Source organism: Physeter macrocephalus, chromosome 1 (genome assembly GCF_002837175.3).
Source record: "Physeter macrocephalus isolate SW-GA chromosome 1, ASM283717v5, whole genome shotgun sequence".
Lineage (NCBI taxonomy): Eukaryota > Metazoa > Chordata > Mammalia > Artiodactyla > Physeteridae > Physeter > Physeter macrocephalus.
In genome coordinates, this window is record NC_041214.2 from 51641156 (window position 1) to 51664300 (window position 23145).

General features: G+C 37.7%; 1 protein-coding gene across 1 annotated transcript in view; it reads left to right on the forward strand.

The window, feature by feature from the left end:
* The window catches only part of LEKR1 (leucine, glutamate and lysine rich 1), a 429075-nt gene that overhangs the window by 368313 nt on the left and 37617 nt on the right, over nt 1–23145 (forward strand). Inside the window, 2 exon segments of the mRNA XM_055081297.1 lie at nt 15651–15686; nt 21677–21770. Coding sequence (XP_054937272.1) covers nt 15651–15686; nt 21677–21770 — 130 coding nt within the window.

Here is a 23145-nt window from a genome sequence, read left to right on the forward strand (position 1 = left end):
TTAGTGTTGTCCCAGAGGTCTCTGAGATTGTTTTCAATTCTTTTCATTCTTTTTTCTTTATTCTGCTCCTTGGCAGTTATTTCCACCATTCTGTCTTACAGCTCACTTATTTGTTCTTCTGCCTCAGTTATTCTGTTATTGATTCCTTCTAGTGTATTTTTCATTTTGGTTATTGTGTTGTTCATCTCTGTTTGTTTGTTCTTTAATTCTTCTAGATCTTTGTTAAATATTTCTTGTATCTTCTCAATCCGTGCCTCCATTCTATCTCCTAGATTTTACATCATGTTTACTATCATTACTCTGAATTCTTTTTCAGGTAGATTGCCTATTTCCTCTTCATTTATTTGGTCTTGTATGTTTTTACCTTGCTCCTTTTTCTGTGACATATTTTTTTGTCCTCTCATTTTTCTTTTTTTAATGGGTGGGATTGTGTCCCTGTCTTACTGGTTGTTTGTCCTGAGGCTTCCAGCACTGGAGTTTGTAGGCTGTTGGGTAGAGCTGGGTGTTGGTGCCGAGATGAGAACCTCTAGGAGACCTCACTCCGATGAATATTCCCTGGGGTCTGAGGTTCTCTTTTATTCCTGTGGTTCGGACTTGGAGCTCCCACCACAGGAGCTCAGGCCTGACCCCCGGCTCGTGAACCAAGATCCTGCAAGCTGCACGGGCAGCCAAAAAAAAAAAAGAAAAGAAGGAAAGGAACAGAACAATAACAAAGAGTAAAAGATAAAATAATATTAGAAAACTAACAGATATTTAGAAAAATTTTTAAAAATTAAAATATAGATGAAACAACAACCTGGAGATAAAACAGAACTACAGTGGCAAAAAAGAGGAGGATTAAAAAAAAAAAAACCCTGAAAAGTCCATGTCTGTGGAGGATGGGGCCTATGCAGGGGCAGGGTTTAGGCAGTGGGCAGGGCCTATGTTTAGGACCCACAGGGCCAGACAAGGCCCCGGGGGGAGTGGGGCTTTTGCTCAGTGCAGCAGGAGGGACCCAGGAGTGCCTCTGGCCTTGGAGGGTAGAGGACCAGGTCCAGGACCCCAGCAGGCTCCCCGGGCCCAAGTGGGTAGGGGAAATGCTAGGTGCATTCCCTCTGATCCTGAGGGGTCCCTTCCCGTTGGCCTCTCTTCTTCTTCCCGCCCACCATGCGCCTAGGACCCACATGGTCAGAAGGGGCCCCAGAATGCAGGGACCAGACCGGAAGCCCAACAGGCTTCCTGGGGCCCGAGTGTGTGGGGAAACACCTGCTGTGCTTCCCCTGATCCTCTGGTCCCAGAGGGCCCCCCGTCCACCTCTCGTCCTCTTTCCCCCTGCTCCCTCCATCCTACACCTCTAGGACCCACACAGCCAGAGAGAGCCTCAGAGGGCAGAGGACCAGGCTCGGGAGTCCAGCAGGCTCCCTGGAGCCTGAGTGGGTAGAGGAAATGCTAGGCGCACTCCCCCCTGATCCTCTAATCCTGGAGGGCCCCTCCCCATCTACCTCTCCTCTTCTTCCCCTCCCACCCAGGACCAACACAGCCAGAGGGGGCCCCAGAAGTTGGAGGACCTGGCCTGGGACCCCAGCAGGCTTCCTGGGACCCAAGTGAGTAGGAGAAATACCCACTGCATCTCCCCTTATCCTCCAAGCCCCCTAGGGTCCCTCCAGGCATGGGAACCCCTCCCCTCTCCCAACCACCCCTCAGGGGTGCTGGTCCTGTCCAATCTCCACTTCTCCTCCCCCCTCACTGCCCCCTACATCCTACCCGACCCCTCGGGGGTTCCTTCCGTCTCCTTGGGCATCAAGGTCCCCCACCAGCGTCCAGCAGATCCCCTAGTTGTGGCTCATTTTTTAGTTTATTTTTTATTTTATTCATTTTATTTTATGAGTATTTGACTGCTTTCTAATTTAGAAGATTTATAATCTTGTTTTCATTCTTTTTAAGGGCAACTATTTGCTCCCAGAGGAGTCTGGGAGTGGGGCCACAGAAGTGGGTAGCAGGCAGCTTAGAATTAGTTTCTAACCAACAACACTATGCCCTAGATCACATCTGTCTCTACTCCAGGCTAGTCAGAGGTCTGTCTGGTTCACAGAGAAACAAGGCTTGTCTCTGGTCCTCCCTGGGATGATATACATTTACTTCTCTTTGGTTTAGTAAGATGAACAATTGCAGAGCTTATTGCCATCCACCATTTCTTCCTCACCCTGCTATACCAATAAACTGCCTGTCGCTAAGATGTTGTGTTTTGTAGTTCCATGACTCTTCATGCCACCCCCACTTCTGCCATTTCACAGTTGTGTCATTGATAAGCCCATAGCATATTAGAAGCAGTAATTTTATAAGCAGGAAATTGGCAAGAGCCAGTCTTACTAATAACAAGAAGGAATGGCAGCTGAAAGATTGACCATGCATAAGAAGAAAGAAAAACTATAAGTGCCAACAAAAAACTTTAAAAGAATTGCAGTTTGGCCCAATATTCAATAGGGACAAACAGCCTTACACACATCAGTAATCTTGAATGCCCTTATATTTATAATATGGGTTAATAATTGATGGCCATAATGATGACTGAGTCAGAATGATTAAAATCAGCTGCATACTCTATGTATATAAAAGGTACAGAATACCCCATTTCCAGTGATGTCAGATTAATTAGATCTAGCTGTTTATCCAGGTGAATTCTGTCTCCTTCATACTGGTCATTGAGAAGATCCTATCTTTGTTCAAACATTTCTGGAACTCTTTTTTGAGGGTTGGCTTAAGTGTGCATGTTTTGGAATATCCTTAGTATGATGAATCTTTGACCTTTAGGAATGAATTTGATTTTTAAAACAATCTCAGTAAGTCCAGTGAAAGCAAGTTCAAGGAGAATGATGGGAAATCAATCTGGGAAATATCATTGGGGATTAAAAATAAGTAAAATGTTTTCCTTTTTTCTATGCTTACTAAATTATCTCTGGCAGCAATTTGAAGAGAGCAATTTCATGAATGTTTTGAGGATTAATAACATCATTCAAATAAATATAGACTTTCTTAGGGGATTGATTGCTTTGAAATAGCACACAATATTTGCCATATTTTAAAAAAATTTTGTATGATTTTAATCTTACCTTCTATTATAAGTGGTAAAGATAATTTCTTTAAGTTTTCAGAGAACAGAGACATCACTGGACTACCTCCTCCTCTCTTCTCCCCTCTACCCCCCTCTTTTTTTCCTCTTACATCCTTGCCCTTTTTCTTTCTTTTCTCTCTATACTTTAGTCTATCCAAAAGCAGGCATGGTATTACTTAGTCATTTGGTGGCACCAAGTTTACTGACATGATGTCTGTCACATAATAAAAATTAAAATGTGCTTGCAGCCCAATAAGTTATCATATTATCATAGGATTACTCCTAGATATAAGCATTGTTTTTTTTTTTTTTTCTTTGTCCAAGGCCGCTTTCAGATTTTGCCTGCCTTGTCTTCTATTGTATCCTCAGAATCTGGCACATGTATTCACTCAATAAATATTTGTTGAGTCAATGAATGACTTACTTTGGGTAATTCAGTCAGTTAACAGTTATTTGTTGAGCATTTACTATGTGCCAGGTACTACATACCCTGGGGATACAATGGTGAATCTGAAACATCCCTGTCCTCATGAAGTTTACATTCTAATAGGAGAGACAAACAGTTAAACAACAACAAAAAAAGTAGAGAACTAACCAGAATAATTCTAGATTGTGATAATGAATATAAAATAAGTGAAGGGGTATTGTAGTAGAGACTCATAAAAGGGGTACCTTCTTTGGAAAGGGTGGTTGTAAAAGTAACTTCCAAAATGGTACATAAAGGAAGACAAGTAAGAGGTTCCCATGCCAAGGGCCAGGGAAGAGTTTTACACGTAAAAAAAGCTTGGTAAGTTCTCGGAAGTGGCAAAATGACGCGAGGCCTAGCAAATGTGAGGGATGAAGGTGAAGGTCAAGTCATTCGTGGCCTCACAGGCCCGTAGGAGTTTGGGTATTAGTTTCAGTGCAATGAAAAGAAACCATTGGAGGGATTTAAGCAAGTACGGACACTGTGGAAAGATGGTTCTGGCTGCTGGGTGGAGAAGGGATTGGCAATGGGCAGTGGGGGCAAGTTAGGTCATTTACTGTTTTGATATTCATCAAAGGGTTTTGTGCATAGCTAAGCCTAAGAGACATGAGAAAAATGAAAATCTTTAGCTCTGACCCTCTGCCAGTTTCTGTTGGGTTATTTGAATGTCTGTACCAAGTGAATGAGAGCAAACAGCCAGGGCTTACTCCATGTTGAGCCAGGGGGAGATATGAGAGCCAGGTTAAAAAGACATCCTGAAGAACAAGTGACCTTTTGGAGGCTTTGACATTATTGTCTAAACCTGCCTTAAAACTTTGTCTTCCTTTGGCTTCAGGGGCAACCTGTTATCCAGCTCCTTTCCTCTCTCTGTTTTGGTTCTTTGCTCTTCCGTCCTGCCATCACCTGACAGCAGACATTCCTTAAGGTTCATGCATGAACTTGGCTTTCCTCCTTCTACTTTCTTTCCTTCAGTAAACTGTCTCTCAGCTGAGCAAATTTGCTCTTGGAGCTTTGATTTGAAGCACAATGGGATCTCTAAATAGAGGTGTCCTTAAGCAGTTGGAGATGTGAAAGTCCTTCCCGAAAATAAGAAGCTGGACTCAGGAAAAAACTTAAAATAGAGATGCTTGACGAGACCAGCAGAGATTCTAGTTCAGTAGGACCGGGCGGTGCCTGGGAATCTGCTGCACAGCAAGGTCCCAAACCACTGCTGTGGAAGGACAGCAACCAACCAGGCTGCCAGATGTGCTCTCCAAAGGCCAAAGCCCAACTCACTCAAGGTGCCAGTGTGGGCTTTGCAAATTCAGGCAGCCTCCACACACTGCCCCTCCTCCCCCACCCCTCCCCACAGCAGAGCCACTTGCCCAGGCTTCCATTGGGACCACTGTGGAAAATGCGAGGCTTAGAAGGTATATAGTTTCAGAAGAGGAAGAAAAAAAGATATGAAAAGCCAGAACTGATGCTAGGAAAAGAACTGGCAGAACTTCTGAATTTGGAGCAGGAAAGGAGTTAGTGACTAGGAAATAACTCATACATTAGTACAAATCTAATTAGTTATGCATTTCTTTCTCCCCCACACTCAGCTGAGGAAGCTCTCTTAGGAGAAGAGTCTCCGCTGGAAGGAAGAGAAGTAGGTCCTTCAGGATCCTGGATGCTGGGGGTAGAGAAGGCCTGGCCAGCTTGGTCACAGACACACCGGGCCTGGAGAGAGGGGTCTACTTGCTGGATGGGGAGGAGCGGGTCAGGGCATAGGGACAGTGCCAGAGAAAAGTGTGGCTATTTTTAAAATTCTGTGTAAAGAGAGCCCTCAGCTCTCATGCTTCTGGGCTACAGGGTCTCTTCGGCCAGGGCCAGAACTATGAATTTGTGATACCACTTCAGAAGTATTGTGGATTAAATAGGGTTTTGTGGGCTGGCCTGCAGGCCTAATTCCTTTTTTATGGAAAATTATTTCTATAGTAAAATGTGTTGGGAATTTCCTATAACCAATTTACAAATACATTTTAGAAGGGCATATGTGTTTAAGCTTGGAGACTGCCCACATATAACGCTCAGAGAAATTCATTTATGCAGTAGCGTGTGGCCTAAAACTGTACTGCTGAGACACACAGCTGTTTGTAATAGTCCGCACCCTATGCCTTCCTCCCCAAGAGCTGTGTTGGCCCTATCTTGGTAAATTCCAAGAAAAAATATAGAAAAATACTTATTATAATTTACTTGCCAGTAACATGACAGGATTAGTGAAGAATGTCGTTGGAGGAAAAGCTTCATTGTGACCGAAGTTGGGGGCAAGTGGCTTATGTGTAAATTGTTCTGTGAAATAAGCAGTTATCTGTCTGTGTGTCTATCAGCTAGCTCTTTACCTATCTTAAGTGAGATTTACTTAATTTCTCCCTGTCCCCCTGAAGCATACCTTTGAGGCTATAGGGAAGGATTTTATTCCCTCTCCTACACCCACAACATTAACTTCTTTTTCAATTTCCTCATCCTCTTCTCTTTCTCTTTGTTTTTTCTTTTTTAATTGACTGCTCTAAACCCTCACCTCAGAGAAATGTACATAAAATCTAGCAAATTATTTCAGGAGGTTCATGGAATTTCCCATTCTGTATATGACACAACCCCATGGTCAAACATACCTGTTTCTTCAGGCTCTCTCTTCCCTTCCTCCCTGCTTCCTTTCTTCTCTCCTCCCTGCTTTCTCCCTCTCAAGCTCTCTCACACACCATCCCCAGGTTTCACAGTCATGGGGAGCCCTCTTGGTGCTTCCGTGGACATGATCTTGTCTTCACACTGCCCTGAGTGAGATGCATCGTTGTGTGGTGCTCATCAGAAAGGGTCAGGGGCCTGAAAACCAGCCTGAACTCTGCTCTCCTCACCACTTGCCACAGAGGAAGGGGCTTATTTTTCTTGCATAATAAGCATGCCATTCCTTCCTCACCAAACTCTATGTACCTGGGTCAGCCCACACCCAGAGGGAGCACTTTTTCTAATTCACCAACCCAGAGGGCAAGCCATTTTCAAATTTGCACAAAGGCCCTGGCTAACCGAGCTGTGACCCTCTCTTGTGAAGCAGGTATCATTTTCCACATTTTACACTTGAAGAAACTGAGGTTAAGCAAGGCTAAATGTCTTGCCCAGGGCTACCTAACTGGCAAAGACAGAAATCAAGCTCTGTTGTATCTAGCTTTATAAACTGTGTTCCCTCCATTACAGTTTACACAGTTCCCTTAGCATTTGTCTTGAAGGGATCAGTTCTGTCAGCTTCTCTTTCTCAATCATGTTGTAACACTGAGTCTTCAGGGGACTCCCAGCCCTGCAGAAAGCAGAAAATCCAAGAGTACCCCCTCTTCCCCTCCTCTTGCCTTCTTACCCCACCTCTCCACTCTTTCAGGATTCTCCCATTCATTTAATAAATATAAGATGGTGACTTTTGTCTTCCTTTCTCTAGTGCCTTAGCAAAGTCAGAAGTGGAGCTATATCTTCAGAACAAAAGTAGAATAAAAACATTTCACAACACATTCCATAAGAAGAGAAACTTGGTGTTTAGTTGCTTTGATGAGGCTTGTCATACTTTCATGAAGGCTAGAAGCAATAAAAAGTGTAGAATATAAAAAGGGATGTGGAAGCAAGGTTTCAAGGGTTCTGTTACCTCGTGGTAGTGTGGCTTAGTATAAAAAGAATGGGCTTAGTTAGGCAAACATAGGTTTAAATCCAGTGTCAAGTTTGGACAACTGGCTTAACCACTTTAAGGGTCATTTTCCTTATCTGTAAAATGGGCATATTAATAATAGCTACCTTCTTGTGAAGATTAAAGCATCTAGTATTGTGCCTGGTAGGTTGTAGGTGCCCAGAAAGTATTAATTTCCTTTCTTTCATCTTCATTTATGTTGCTAACCTCTTAAAGCAACATAACTTTTATACCCTGCATTGGTGATGTAGATATTCAGTAAATATCTGTTGAATTCAGTGTTATCTGCTTTACTCTTAGAGTAGTAAAGATTAGTCCCTGGAGTGATTTATTTTGGATGCAATTCCGTTAGTTTAGAGTGTTATGAAATGAAGTGTTCTAAGTAATATCATTCTAAAATAACAAACCTTATCAGGTATTTTTCCCAAGACATACCTCTTTCTCTGATTTCCTGTCTATCAACAACTCTCAGAACAAGAGACTTGCCAAACTTCTTATGATATCACAGACACTGCTTTTAACAGTGACAGGAGTTGTGGCAAAATCAAAATTATCTCTTTGATTGACAATGTGAAGACATCCCTAAAAGAACAACTTGTGAAAGAGAATTTAAAGCTGTCATTTGGCATTATGGTTTGACATTTGTTTGCAGTTATGTTTTTAACTACAATTAAAGGAATTAGATTTTTGCATGTATGTAAGAAATTAGATTCTCATTTTCTTTTTGGTCTAAGAATTTAAAAGTTAATGTTTTTTAAAAAATAAATACTCTTAATTGTGAGTAGATCCTAATTTGCCTATTGTGCCAACTCCAAAAATGTTATTTTAAAAAAAAATCTGATGAAATTACAGGGTAGAAAGCCCTAGGCTGGTACAAGCTTGAACCAGCTTTACCTCTTGTGAATTATGTCACTTTATATAGTCATTTACCACTCAGTATCTTCTAAAAATTAGGAAATGGCATTAATATATTTCCAATGAGTGGAAAGAAAGAATGACCATATCCCTAGTGCCTGACACACAGTTGGGTACTCAATAAATATTTGCTGGATGGATGTATGGATGAGTAGGAATGAATTTAATCCCATTTAAACCACTGATCACAGGATTTAAAACTCGGAAGCTCTCATTGTCTGGTAGCAAATCAGCTTCTGACTTGCCAAAAATCAGTTCAAACTCCTGGATTCTAGTATGATCTTCTCTATCAGATTCTTACTAAAATCCAAATATAGGACCTGAATCTGTGTTGTTTCTTATTATTCTAAAGCATGAATACCTCTAGAACTGGCTGTAAAGAGGAAATTGGATATCTGTATGATATTCAAAAACAGGTGCACATTTTCATCTTTTTAAAATATGAATATGCCTCTAACAATATTTCATTTCTAGAAATCCTCTAAATTTCTCTCAGAAAGGCTCACTAGAGTCAAAGTTGATCCTTTATGGTTTCTTTCAAGGCAAGACTGCTTTTTCTTTATCAATGTCTTAAGATGTTTTTACATTCCTGAATAATGTGCAAGCTCTTTCTTGAGTTTACTATATAATTGTGATTTTCATTTTTAGAATCAAGATTATCTTTTTCACACATATAATCATCTCTGTATACATTACCCAGTGCCCAATCCATGGTAATCAAGGACAGTGTGTTTGTAACATCATTTATAATCATTCTTTCTGCCTTGTCTCATTAAAGAATTGCACTGAAGAGTTGAGAACAGAGGCTCAGCAGGAATCAATGAGATATGAAAGTCCTAATTTCTGTAGCTTTAATGTCAAGCAAAATTATCATCACAAACACAAGTTCGTAAATTTTATAACAGTTCATTCAAAACACCTTATATTCTGTGGAAATGTCATAAGGAACTTTATGACTCTTTGTCAATTCAGTGAATGATTATCACTTCATTAACATTGTTTGAAACTTGGCTTACTATATTTTGGCTTCTATAATCTGCTAGCCTTTCACAGTTTTTATTCTAAAGGGATACGTATAACAGCAGTGTTTTGTACTGGGTCCATCAGAGGAATGTATATGGAATGGATTCTACTTTTGTTAATATCAAAATTATAACTGTCTCCAGGGAGACTAAAATTTGAGCATCTCAAATATTCAGTACCATCCATTTTATAGTAAAGGTAACTTCTAATGTACTCACAGGCACCCATCTGAAAATGCTCATTGGAATTTTCTAATCAGTAAGACCTCTTTTCAAATAGGAAACCTGGCTTAAGAAATAAAGTGGATCAAATTGCCAGGACTCTGCTGCCTAGCCACTTCTAACAAGCACATAGCGAGCCACATCCATTCTATGGTACTGGTATTTTGAAAACCAAGTGAAGTGCTACTTTATTTACCTTGACTGTTGCTCCTTATTTTATCAAGTTTACTATTATAAAATTCTACTCTTATACCTGAAAGTTGTGTAATAACATTTGAAGGTAAACCAGCATCGTTTTCTATCTCTGCTATAACAATTACCACAAACTTATTGTCTTAAAACAACACAAATTTATACAGTTCTGGGGGTCAGAAGTCCAAATGAGTGTTAAGGAGCTAAAATCAAGATGTCAATAGGGCTGGCTCTTTCTGGAGCCTCCAGGGGAGGACCCATTCCTTGCTTCTTCCAGCTTTTAGAAGCTGCTGGCATTCCTTGGATCCTGGCCTCATAGATCTAATCTATGCTTCCATTGTCACATCACCACCTTCCCCCCACACACACACACATTAACCTTCTTGCCTCTGTCTCATAAAGACCTTTATAATTATACTTAAGGCACATCCAGATGAACCAGGATAATCTCCTTATCTCAAGATCCTTAATGTAATCACATCTGCAAAGTCCCTTTTGCCATATTTACAGATTTTGGGGATTAGGACATGGATATCTTTGAAGGCAACTATTTAGCCTACCACAACTGTGACAAGTTAAAAATAGCTATTATCAACCCTAGAGCAACCATTAAATAAACTAAACAAAGAGTTATAGCTAGTATGCCAACAAAGCAGATGAAAGTAAATCATAAGCCATATACAAAATCCAAAAGAAGGCAGAGAAAGAAGGCCAAGGAAACAACAGATGGGGCAAATAGGCAAGATGATGGATTTAAGTCTAACTGTATCACAATTCAATTAAATGTAAATTGTCTATACATTTGTGTCTATACATTCTAATTAAAAGACAGAGATCTTCAGATTGTATAAAAAAGTAAGATTCGGCCATATACTGCCTACAGGAAATGTATTTGAAAAGTAAATATACAAAAGGCTAAAAGTAAAAGAATGGAAAAAGATATACCATGCTGACACTAATCAAAAGAAGCTAGAATGTGTTTATTAATATCAAGCAAGTTAGGTTTTAGCACAAAGACTATTACCAGGAATAAATAAATTCATTTCATAATGATAAATAGACCAGTTCATCAGAAGGACATGAAAATCCTAAATGTTTGTGCCTCTAATACAGAGCTTAAAAATACGTGAAGCAAAATTGATAGAACTACAAGGAGAAGTAGACAAATTCCCAATTATTGTGAGAGATGTCAATAGCTCTCTCTTAACAATAGATAAAACAAGTACACAGAAAAATTAGTAAGGCTATAGAAGATTGACAATCAATCAACTTAACCTAATTGACATTTATACAACATTCCACCCAACAGCAGCAGAATACACATTTTTTTTCTCCAAGAGCATACAAAATATTCACCAAAATAGACCATATAATTTGGCTATAAAACAAAACCAAAGAAAATTTAAAAGGACTCAAATCATACAAAGTGTATTCTCTGGTCACAATGTAATTAACTTAGAAATAAATAAGAGAAAAGTATCTGTAAAATCCCCCAAATATTTGTGAACTATAACACAATTCTAAATGAGATATGGATCAAAGAAAATATCAAAGGGGAAATTACAAAGATTTTTTAGTTAAATGGGAATGAAGACATCAAAATGTGTGGAACATCTCTAAAGCAAAACCTCAGGGAGAAAATTTATGGCAATAAAAGTCTATGTGAAAAAAGAAAAAAGGTCAGCTTCCACCTTAAGAAGTTAGAAAAAGAAGAGCAAACAGAACCCAAGATAAGCATAAGAAAGTAAATAATAAAGATCAGAGCAGAAATCAATGACATAGAAAAAAGTAAAACAATATAGAATATCAATTAAACAATCAGTTTCTTTGAGGAGATCAATAACATTAATAAACCTCAAGTCAGACTCATCAGGAAAAGATAGAGAAGACAAAAATTTACCAATGTCAGAAATGAGAGTGGTGACACATTACATTCTTCAGATATTAATACATTAATAGAGGAATATTATAAACAACTTTATGCCATTAATTTTTTTTATTCAAAAATACTTTATTGCTAAAAAATGCTGCCCACCATCTGAGTCTTCAGTAAGTAACATCAAAGATCGCTGATCACAGATCATCATTACAAAATAATAATCATGAAAATTTTGAAATGTTGCAAGACTTACCAAAATGTCACAGAGACACAAAGTGAGCAAATACTGTTGGAAAAATCGTTCCACAAAGCCATTTGCTTGACTATGCCATTAATTTTGACAACTCTGAAAAATGGATACTTTTTTTGGAATATAAACTACCCAGGTTCACTAAAATAAATAGATGACCTGAATTTATAGTTTAAATTTTTCCCACAAAGAAAACTTCAGGCCCAGAAGGTTTCACTGGTGAATTTTATCAAGTATTTAGGGAAGAAATAGTATTAATTCTACTTAAACTCTTCCAGAAAATGAAAGAGGAAGGAATAGTTCTTAACTTCATGAGGCCAGTATTACCCTGATACCAAAATCTGACAAAAGCATTACAAGCAAATTAACAGACCAACATCCCTCATGAGCACAGATGCAAAACTTCTAAACAAAATTTTAGCAAATTGAATCCAGCAACATAAAAAAGGAAAGAAATCATGGATGTGTGGAGTTTATCCCAAGAATGTAAGATTGGTTTAACATTCAAAAGTCAATTATTGTTATTCAAAAAGTAAAAAAGAAAAACTCAATGATTATGTCAATAGAAACAAAACAGGCAGTTGGCAAAACAGAATGTTCATTCCTAAGTTTTAAAAAAATCTCAGCAAAGTAGAAATAGAGGAAAACTTTTTCAAATTGATACTGGGCATCTAAGAAAACTGACAGATAACATCATACTTAATAGTGAGAGACTACATACTCTCCCCCTAATATCAAGATCAAGAAAAAAACACCTGCTGTCATCAGTTCTGTTCAACGTTGTGCTGAAAGTTTTAGTCAGTACAGTCAGGCAAGAAAAAGAAGAAAAAGGCATCAGACTGGAAAGGAAGAAATAAAATTTTTTATTCACAGATGATATGCTCACTAACATAGAAAACCCCATGGAATCTACAAAAGGAGTTACTAGAACTAATAAGTGAGTTTGGCAAAAGATTGCAGGAAAAAAAGCCAACATCCAAAACCCAAATTAATTTCTATATATTTGCACAGAACAATCAAAATTTAAAAAGAAGTATTTATCAAAATATTTCAAACACATGAAATACTTAGGAATGAATCTGACAAATAATGTGCCAAACCTGTACATTGAAAACTACATAACATTGCTGAGATAAATTAAGAGGATCTAAATAAATGGAGAGATATACAATGTTCATGGAACAGAAGCCTCAATATTGTTAACAGTTATCCCCAAATTGATTTATAGATTCAGTGCAATCACAATCAAATCTCCAGCAAACATTTTTGTACAAATTAACAAGCTAATTTTAAAATTCCTATGGAAATGCAAAGGACCTAGAATAATCAAAACAACTTTGAAAAAACTTTGAGGAGCCAAAAGATCAAAGTCACTACCTAACTTCAAGATTTATTGTAAAGCTACAAATAATCAAGACAGTGTGGTATTAATCTCAAGATAGACAGATAGATCAATGGAACAGAATAGAGTATCCAGAAATAGGCACACATGTATGGTTAATTGATTTCCTACATGGGTGCCAAAGCAGTTCATTGGAGAACATATAGTTTTTTTCACCATTGGTACTGGAACAATTGTATATCCATATGCAAAAAATGAACTTAGATTCATACTGTGAAATGTATATAGAGAGATTAATTCAAAATAGATCCTAGATCTAAATATAAAACCTAAAATTATAAAACTTATAGGAGAAAACAGGAAACATATCTTTGTGACCTTGGATTAGGCAAAGATTTCTTAGATTCAGCCCCAAAAGCCCAATCCATAAAGGAAAAAAACCCTGATAAATTGGACTTCATCAAAGTTAAAACTTCTTTAAAAGGCACTGTTTAGCGAATGAAAACAAGCCATTGTCATAGATTTGCACAATATATATGTCATAAAGGACTTGTCTTCAGAATATATAAAGAACTTTAGAAACTCAGATGACCATAAACAACCCAATAAAAAATGAGAAAAAGATTTGAACAGACGCTTCACCAAAGATATACAGATGGCCAAGAAGCACATAAAAAAGACGTTCAACATCATTAGTCATTAGGGAAATGCAAATTAAAAGCATAATGAGATACGACCACACACTTCTATTTTTTTAATTGATTTTTTTTTTTTTTTGGCCACACCTCATGGCACGTGGGATCTTAGTTCCCTGACGAGGGATGGAACCCTGCTGTGGAAGCACGGAATCTTAACCACTGCACTGCCTGGGAAGTCCCAGAAGCACACATTTATAGAACGGCTAAAATTAAAAAGCCTGAACATACCAATTGTTGGCAAGTTGTGGAGAAACTGGAACTCTCATACTCTGCTGGTTGGAATGTAAAACAGTACAACTCTTTGGAAAACAGTATGGAGGTTTCTTAAAAAGTTTAATGTACACTTACCTTGCTACTTAGCCATTTCACTCCTAGGTATTTACCCAAGAGAAATGAAGGGACATATCCATACAAATACTTGTACACAGATATTAATAGCTATATTTGTAATAGCCAAAACCTGTGAAACAACCTAAATGTCCATCTGCAGGTGAATGGATAAACAAATTGTGGTATATCCATATGATGAAATACTACTCAGCAAAAAATAATAATAATAAACTATTGATTCATGGTACAACATGGACAAATGTAAAAGGAATTATGCTAAATGAAAAATGCCAAACACACAAAAAAGAATATACTGTATGATATATAGAGAATTTTTATAGAATTCTGAAAGTGCAAACTAATGTTTGAAAGCAAACTCTTGATTGCTGGGGGCGAGAGGTCAAGAGTGAGGGATTAAAAAAGGGCATAGGGAAACCTTTGGAGATGATGGATATATTATTATTTTGATTGCAGTGATGGTTTCACACACATATGTTTATGCATATGTCAGAACTCATCCAAGTGTGTACTTTAAACATGTAGTTTACTGTTTTCAATTATATCTCAATAAATCTTTTTTTTTTTTTTAATTCTCTTGGAACCATTTCTCTTCCAAATCTTCTGTGGATAGGAAAGAAGTTGAGAAAGCTGTCTCTCAACAGGGCAGAATTTCTAACACCCTCTTCTGATGTGGCAAGGCTGTATGATGAAAAAAAAAAAAATTACATTTCAGGAAAGCCAGGAGCTACGGAGAAAAATGGATTTAGAAATCACTCCCAAGTGAAAGAACCACAGTCTAAGCAAGGAATGTTCTCTGCCTCCAGGGTAGAAATCCTCACAGTCATTTCCAGTAGGATTTCAGAGTTGCGATGGACTCCACCTGATGCCAGGTGACTTACTGTGCACCTCCCAGTGAGAGGACTATAGTATCCACACCTCATTCACATCAGACTTGGCCATTTGATTTGTTCTTGCCATCGAAATGGGAGAAGAGTGACATGCACTGATTCTGACAAGAAACTTTAACAGATCCTATGTTTTTGCAATTTTTCTTTTCTATCACAAAAGCAGCATTCCCAGGTAAGAATTGCTCCTTGGGCTACATCCTGGAACAAAACTTGCAGAGCAAAGCAGCAGATTACATATATCATGAGCAAAAAATAAACTGACCTTGTTAGCCTCTGGGATTACAGACATGTTGAGTTTTGGATGACTCTGAAATATAAAAGTAGAGCAGTCAGGTGAGAGCTGGAAACATGAGTCAGATACTCAGAGAACAGATGTGAGCTGGAGATAAAATCTGGGAGTTGTCAGCAACTATTGCATTTTAACCATAGGCATGGATATGATCACTTAGAGAAAGAGTAGAGAGAGAGAAAAAAGAGGCCTCAGAACAAAGTGGTAAGGAACACCAAACATGTAATTGACGGCAAAGATGAGTCTGCAAAGGAGATGGGAATGGCCAAATATTTGGAAGAAAGCCAGAATTGAGGGTTTTTTTTGTTTTGTTTTGTTTTGTTTAATGTATTTATTTATTTATTTTTGGCTGCTTTAGGTCTTCGTTGCTGCGTGCGGGCTTTCTCTAGTTGCGGCGAGCGGGGGCTACTCTTTGCTGCAGTGCGTGGGCCTCTCATTGCGGTGGCCTCTCATGCTGCCGAGTACGGGCTCTAGGTGCATGGGCTTCAGTAGTTGTGGCATGTGGGCTCAGCAGTTGTGGCTCACGGGCTTAGTTGCTCCGTGGCATGTGGGATCTTCCCGGGCCAGGGATCGAACCCGTATCCCCTGCATTGGCAGGCTGACTCCCAACCACTGCACCACCAGGGAAGCCCAGAATTGAGGTTTTAATGTAATCCCGCTTTTACTGTCCTCATTCTTTGTTCCTTCTGCTACACTTCCTTTCTCCAGCCTAGAGACTGCTGAGCAAGCATCAGAACCTGCTAGGTCCGCCTCACATTTTAAAAGATAAATCTTCCTTTTACAACATTGCTGGCTTTTAAGCACCATTTGGACAGAGATCCTGCCCTCATTCACCTCTGTCTCTCCAGGTACTGCCTTGTCCATAGTGTGCATAGTGGGCAGTAAACCCCACTCTGCTGCTCACTTGCCATTTCTCTCTCCTTGGTCTTTCCCTTTAATTCTCTTTTTTCCAGATGCCCATTCTACTCTATGCTCAGGCTTTATCATTAATTGTTTTTATAAATACTGAGTAGTTACATAAAAGGTTTAGATAGGTATAAAGTATGAAGAACCTACAATACAATGAACGCTCAGTTTAGGAAAAAGAGCCTTACCATTAGCGTTGAAGTCCCTTGGTGCTTCTCCTTATTCCACCACATGGCATCCTTGCTCAGAGGTAACCACCAACCTGCATTTTGTGGTTCTCAGCAAACTAGGAAGAGATGGGAACTTCCTCAAACTGATAAAGAACATCCACAAAAACCTACAGAAAACACCTGTTATTCCTTTTCTTCACTCTATAATTTTACCATGTATGTTTGTATTCCTAAAAAAAAAATTAGATTTTGCATATATTTCATCTTCATGGAAATAAAATTATACTATATATATTAGTCAGTGATTTATTCTTTGTGCTCAAGATTATGTCCCTGGGATTTTTGTCCATAATGTTACATGTAGCTGAAAATCATTCATTTCTTCATCTGTATTATATTCTAAAGTATACTACAATTTATTTATCTTTTCTGCTTAGCTATATTTCATAAATTTTGATGTGTAGAAATTTCATTATTGTTCAATTCTAAGTATTTTGAAGTATCAGTCATGATTTTTCATTTGACCCAAGAGTTATGCAGAAACACATTTTTTAAAAGTTCCAAATACATGGAGATATTTATCTTTTGTTACTGACGTTTCTTTATTTTCAGAGAATATGGATTATAACAGTGCTGTTCAGTAGCAGTATAATGTGAGCCACATATGTCACTTTAAAAATTTTAATTGCCATATTAGAAGAGTAAAAATAAACAGGTAAAAGTTATCTTAATTAATATATTTTACTTAACCCAATATGTAGGGTTAGGGTTTGGTTTGGTTTTATCAAGCCTGTTTCTCTTAACTCATGAGTTTAGTTTATTTGCCATTGTTATGATTGTTACTTTAAGTTTTCTATCAATATTTCTCCCTCTTTTTCTACACTCTTTTCTCCTTTTGGACCTTGGGCAGGAGCAATATTGTTGGAGTTTCTTTTATTTTCTTAGTGCATCTTCTTCTAATGGCATATTCTATTCTTTTAGTGGTTACTTCTGAGATTTTACCATGCATGCTTCATGAAGTCTAAAATTAATATCTCAAACTTCTCTTGAATAATGCAAACTTCTCTTGAATATCTCAAACTTCTCTTGAATAACACTGGAGCCCTGATAGTTGCCATCCTGCCATCCTATATTCTACATTTTTGTCTAGTGTTCTAGTTTTATCCTTTTGTTAGCCCCACTGATTACACACAGTCAAAACTAATATTTTATACAGATGATATTTATTTACACGTCCTTACATACAGAGCTGGCTACATAATTTTCAGGCCCAGTGTAAAATGAAAACGTGGAGCCCCTTCAAAAAAAGACAGAAGCTTTTTCCTTTCCTTCACCATCTTTCTCTTAACTTGTCAGGGTCTTTTTTGTTTGTTTGCTATTGAATCTTGTGCTCCCTTGGGCATGGAGAAATCGTAGCATGGATGCAGGCTCTCACAGGCACCCAAGGCCCTGCCCCAGACTCAGCCAAAAGGACACACATGGCAGACCCAACATCCCCCATGCCTGTGCCCACTGAAGCAGAGGATGACAGTGGATGCTGGGCAAGGGTCAGGGAGCAAAGGGTTGAGAACCATCCTGGGGAGACAAGGAGGTGGCGAGAGGTAGGACTCTGTGTGAGCCGAGGCTCCAAGGCCCCAGCATGTGCTTGACTGTCCCATCAGACCTCACTTACAAAACACAGACTCAAAGATAAAGTTATTAAGAATTTCTCAGTGATGACCACAGAGCATTAAATCTGAAACCCAGGGCCCCCTTCAGAACATGGGCCCTGTACAGCTGTCTTGATCCCACGCCCAAGAAGCCCTCCCTGCCTGTGTGTTTGCCAGTTCCTTTGCTCACCATTTTTTCTTGATCGTCTGACCTTCCTTCTGAGATCATAATCCTTCCTGCAAAGCATATTTTTTAGAAGTCGTTTAGCTGGCAGTAAACACTCAGATTTTATTTTTCTGAGCATATTTTATTTCGGCCTCTTTCTGAAAGATAGTTTTGCTGGGTACCCAACTTCAGATTGATGGTTATTTTCTCATGGGATTTTTAATATATTATTTTGCTGTCTTTGGCCTTCCTTGTTTCTACTGGAGAATAAACTCAAACATATTTCAATATGTTTGAATTCCTTTGAAGACAATATGTTTTATTTCCTCTCCAGCATCTTTTAAAATCTCTTTTAATTCCAATATTCTTCATTTTCACTACCAGGTGCCAGATATGTGATTTATTTTTATTTATCTTGCTTGGGATCCTTTGGGCTTCCTAGATTTATGGGTTGGTATTTTTCATCAATCTGTAATGTCCTTCCTCTCTCTTTCTCTCTCATTTGCTTCTGAAATGGTAAATAGAGAAATATTAGATCTTTTCACTCTGTCCTCCAAATATCAATCTCTTTTATATTTTACATATTTTTGACATCATGTACTACACCCTGTATAATTTCTTGGAATCTCTCTTTCAGTTTATTACTTCATTTTTAGCTGTGAATAATCAGCTATAGGACCATCTACTGAGTTTTTCATCTCAGTTATGATATGCTTCATTTCTACAAATTTGATTGGCTCGTTTCAGATTTCATTAGTCATTTAAATTAATCTTTTATTTCTTCCAACATATTGTACATTCTTATTTTTATTCAATATCTGAAAATACTTTAGAATTTGTGGCTTTGATTATGCTATCATTTGTGTCTGCTCATTCTTCCTCTTACTAACTTTAAAAAAATAATTTTTTGATTCTTAAAATTATGGTCTCATATGTCTTGAATTTTTATCTGTAGGAATTCTCTGAGTTTCAAGTTGAAGATAGGTTTCTCCCAAACATATTGGTGTTTTTCCTACCAGGCATCTGGAGGCAAGGTTATCCTAACACCATTGTAAGATATCTCCTCAATATGAAGCTTTTTGGACCACTCAGGTAGTGTGAATTCAGGATACAAATCTGCACTAGGATTGGCTTGTGTTTACAAATTCTTGTGGGAGATTTGTATTTTCCCCTCTATCTAGCACCAAACTTCAAAGCCAGAAATTTCTTTTTTGTTCCTTGAGAGGGGATGTTATTGTATTTTACACATACTGGGTGTGAATTTCATATTCTTACATACAATATGACAAAAATGCATACTGCATGTGTTACTCTTTGAGATGCAGTTTTATGCAGGTGAGTTTCCTCTCAAGCTCTTCCTTTCTCTCCTGACTCCAGTGCCCTTCATGGCTGTGAAATTTAATGCTCAAGTACATCAGATTTGGAAAGTACCTTCAAGGTGAGAATTGGCTTCAATGCTCTATTTATTGTTGGGGTTCTTCCTTTTACTTCATTTTTTTAAACCATTGGTTTGGAATAATTTTGTATTTAAAGAAAAGTTACAGAGACAGTACAGAGAATTTGTTTCCCTCTGGTCCATTTTTCATAACCATGGCACATATGTAAAAACTAAGAAATTAATATGGGTATAATACAATTAACTAACCTATAGACTTTATTCAAATTTCACTAGTTTTCCACTGATAATCTTTTTCTGTCCTTTCTCTTGATTTGTGTTTCCTGCATCTTCCTAACTTTTTGTCCAGATCACTGATGAATTTTAAGATTTTTTTTTTATAAGTGAAAAAATAACCTTACTTATTTTCAGTAGGCAAGTTGTCAAAGTACCTAGTCTGACACAGATCTGAAAAAAAAGTCTGGGGAGTTTTGTTCTTTTCAATCATTTTCCCTCAAATAATATTCATAATCCTGGTTACCAAGTTGATGTGTCTTTATGTTCGTGACCTTAAAATTTTCTAGTCTAGAAATGTAGGCACTATTTTTATTAAAAAATGTTTAATAATACTGTAAGAGTGAGATGAGAATAGAGATCAAGAGAGATTGACAGTCTATTACAATACTCTTGGTGGGAAATAAAGTCAAGAACCTTAACTGTTAGTAGTCGGAAAGGAAGGGAGAAAATAGTTCGAGGTGCACCAAGGAGCAGAATACATAGAACTTGTTACTGAATGGATGTGGTAGAACAAGAAGAAGGAAAAGTCAGAGATGACTCAGGGATTTCAAGCTAAAGATTGTGACTGTTGAAGGTTTCAGAAGTCAAAAGGAAAGGCAAGACCATTGGAGATGATGATGAATTTGTTTTTTGATGTGTGGAATCTTTGGTGTTGATGGCTTATCAGGGTGGAGATGTCTAACAGGCAGTTATAAATGAAAGTCACAAGTTTGAGAAAAGGGGTCAGAACTAAAGAGAAGAGGGTGATGATGGAAAACAAAGGGATTAGAAAGAGGAATAAGCAATGGAAAAGAATCACCTACACAGAAAATAAGAAGGGTTATGATGATTATAGAAGGGGCTGGAGGGACTCCCTGATCAACAGGCATACTTTTGCCACCACTTGTGATATTTAAAGTCTTAACTTCAGGGCCCCTGGAGAAATGTTCTCATGAATCTCCCACACTTACTTCCACCCAGAGGATCACAAACTTAGCTTTAAGACACAATTACATGGGGACTTCTCTGGTGGCACAGTGTTTAAGAATCCACCTGCCAATGCAGGGGACATGGGAAGATCCCACATGCTGCGGAGCAACTAATCTCTTGTGCCACAACTACTGAGCCTGCGTGCCACAACTACTGAAGCCTGCGCACCACAATGAATAGTAGCCTCCACTAGCCACAACTAGAGAAAGCTCGTGTGCAGCAGCGAAGACCCAACACAGCCAAAAATAAATAAATAAATAAATTTATTTTAAAAAGATCCAATTACATGGATTAAAATATTAAAATGTCCTTTGTGTTTTCTCTCTATTTTCTAGTATGTTTTGTACTATACCACATCTCAGGTATTACCCTCTACTTAATTCAGCCTGTTCCTATTAGCACTTGAGATAAATAAAGAAAAATAAATCTAGCAGGAACCACAAACGTGCTGATTTTGTGTCATATCCCAACACATTTTCTTTTTTTAAAGAAACAAAATATTACCTAGTGTTAGAATTTAGTCATAAACTTTAGAAACACAATGTATAGTATTTTATTATATTTGTGACTACACATGTTGTTACTATTTCATGCAAAAATAATAATATTACTTATTAAGTAAAAATTAAGCCTGAGAAAATATTTACCTTGTTGCCAGTGTTTTTAAATTGCTGTTAATAACAGTTAAAATAGTATGAAGTAGCAGTACACAAACATACATATGTATATATATATTTCTAAAGAGAAGAATAAACAGACTGAGTTGTGAAATAATCCCTGAGCCACGAATAGTAATTTAAGAAGGGTGTTAAGGGTGTGTCTTGACTCATTTGTTGTGTTTATGGTTTTCAGGGAATTGATGCTGATTTCACATCAGAAAAGCACGGAGCAGTTGCAGGAAACCCTTAGACAGGAGATGCTGAACGGTGATAACTGGAGGGAGAAGGTAACAATAATGTGACTTTCAGCAGCATGTGTCTTATTTGATTTTTAAAAATTCTGTCCATTTGCCAGACTACTTCAGATAGGTTTCTTTGCTTCTATGCACACCTTTGAATCTTTCTGGAATTTCCTAGACCAAACGTGCTTACAATATATGTTTTTTTTTTACAAGATATTAGACAAGTAGGAAGTTAAAACATAAGAATAGAATTTGAAATCTTATAAGATTAAGATAGCTGTTAGTTCTTATGTAAAAGCATAATTTTTACTTTTAAATATTTACCCTTTTTCCCATAAAATGACAGAATCTACATTTGACTACATCCTTAAAAGCAGGGGAATATTAATTCATTCTTATGATTTATCTGCTTTTAAGAAGATAATACAAGAGAATGAACAATGACTTAAAATTATTCAGTTATAAACTTTTGACAAATAAAATTAATAAGTATTTAGCTCAGTATTTACAAAGAAGATGTTTGCTTTTAGAGTATGAAAAAATTGCATTGACTTTTGTCTTTGGACTTTTCTATAGTTTTCAAACTTTCAATAATTAGTATGTATTGCTTTCATAATTTTAAAGAATACAAATCATACTTTTAAAATTGTTAGCCCCTGCCTTCTCGGGCCTTGCACACCTCTAGTCATTGAGGCTATAGACACATCTCCCTGTCATAAACTTCTCATACTTTTTGATTGATCCCTTGGCTTTATCATGCATACTGTGCTGAAACCTTCCAAGCTGTTTCTTTTCCCCCACCAGTACCTAATCCTAGCTCTAGCCTTCTGTCTTGGTTTTCTGATTATGTTTTACATGTGCATCTAGAACTAGAGCTGGCTACTGAAATTCAGATTGTTTGACTGAAGTCCCAACAACCTATTTGGTTATCATCAGATGCCTCTCCTTGGTGACTAGACCTTATAACTTGTAACCTCAAGCAACAATTGGTAGCCACCTTCAAACTAATGTCTCCACCTGGAATTCCCCACTCTGCCATCCACAGATGAAATCCTTTAGGTATTGTTGCTGGCTCAGGTTAATTCTAAATTTGTCACTTTCATTTCCAGTCTTCACACAGTTGGCCATACTCAACCTGTCTGGCCCTCTATAAATCAATCCCCCTTCCCTTATCCTTTCAGGCTATAACAAAAATGATCTCTATAGCAATAGTTCCATATGGGCAACAATTAAAATTTGAGAATATGGACTAACATTGCTCTGTCTCATTCTTTTGTTTTATTTTATAGTATAGGCTTCTTTTTGTTATAGATCTTTATTGCAGTATAATTGCTTCAATACTGTGTTAGTCTCTGTCGTACAACAAAGTGAATCAGCCACATGCACACATACATCCCCACACCCCCTCCCCCCTAAGCCT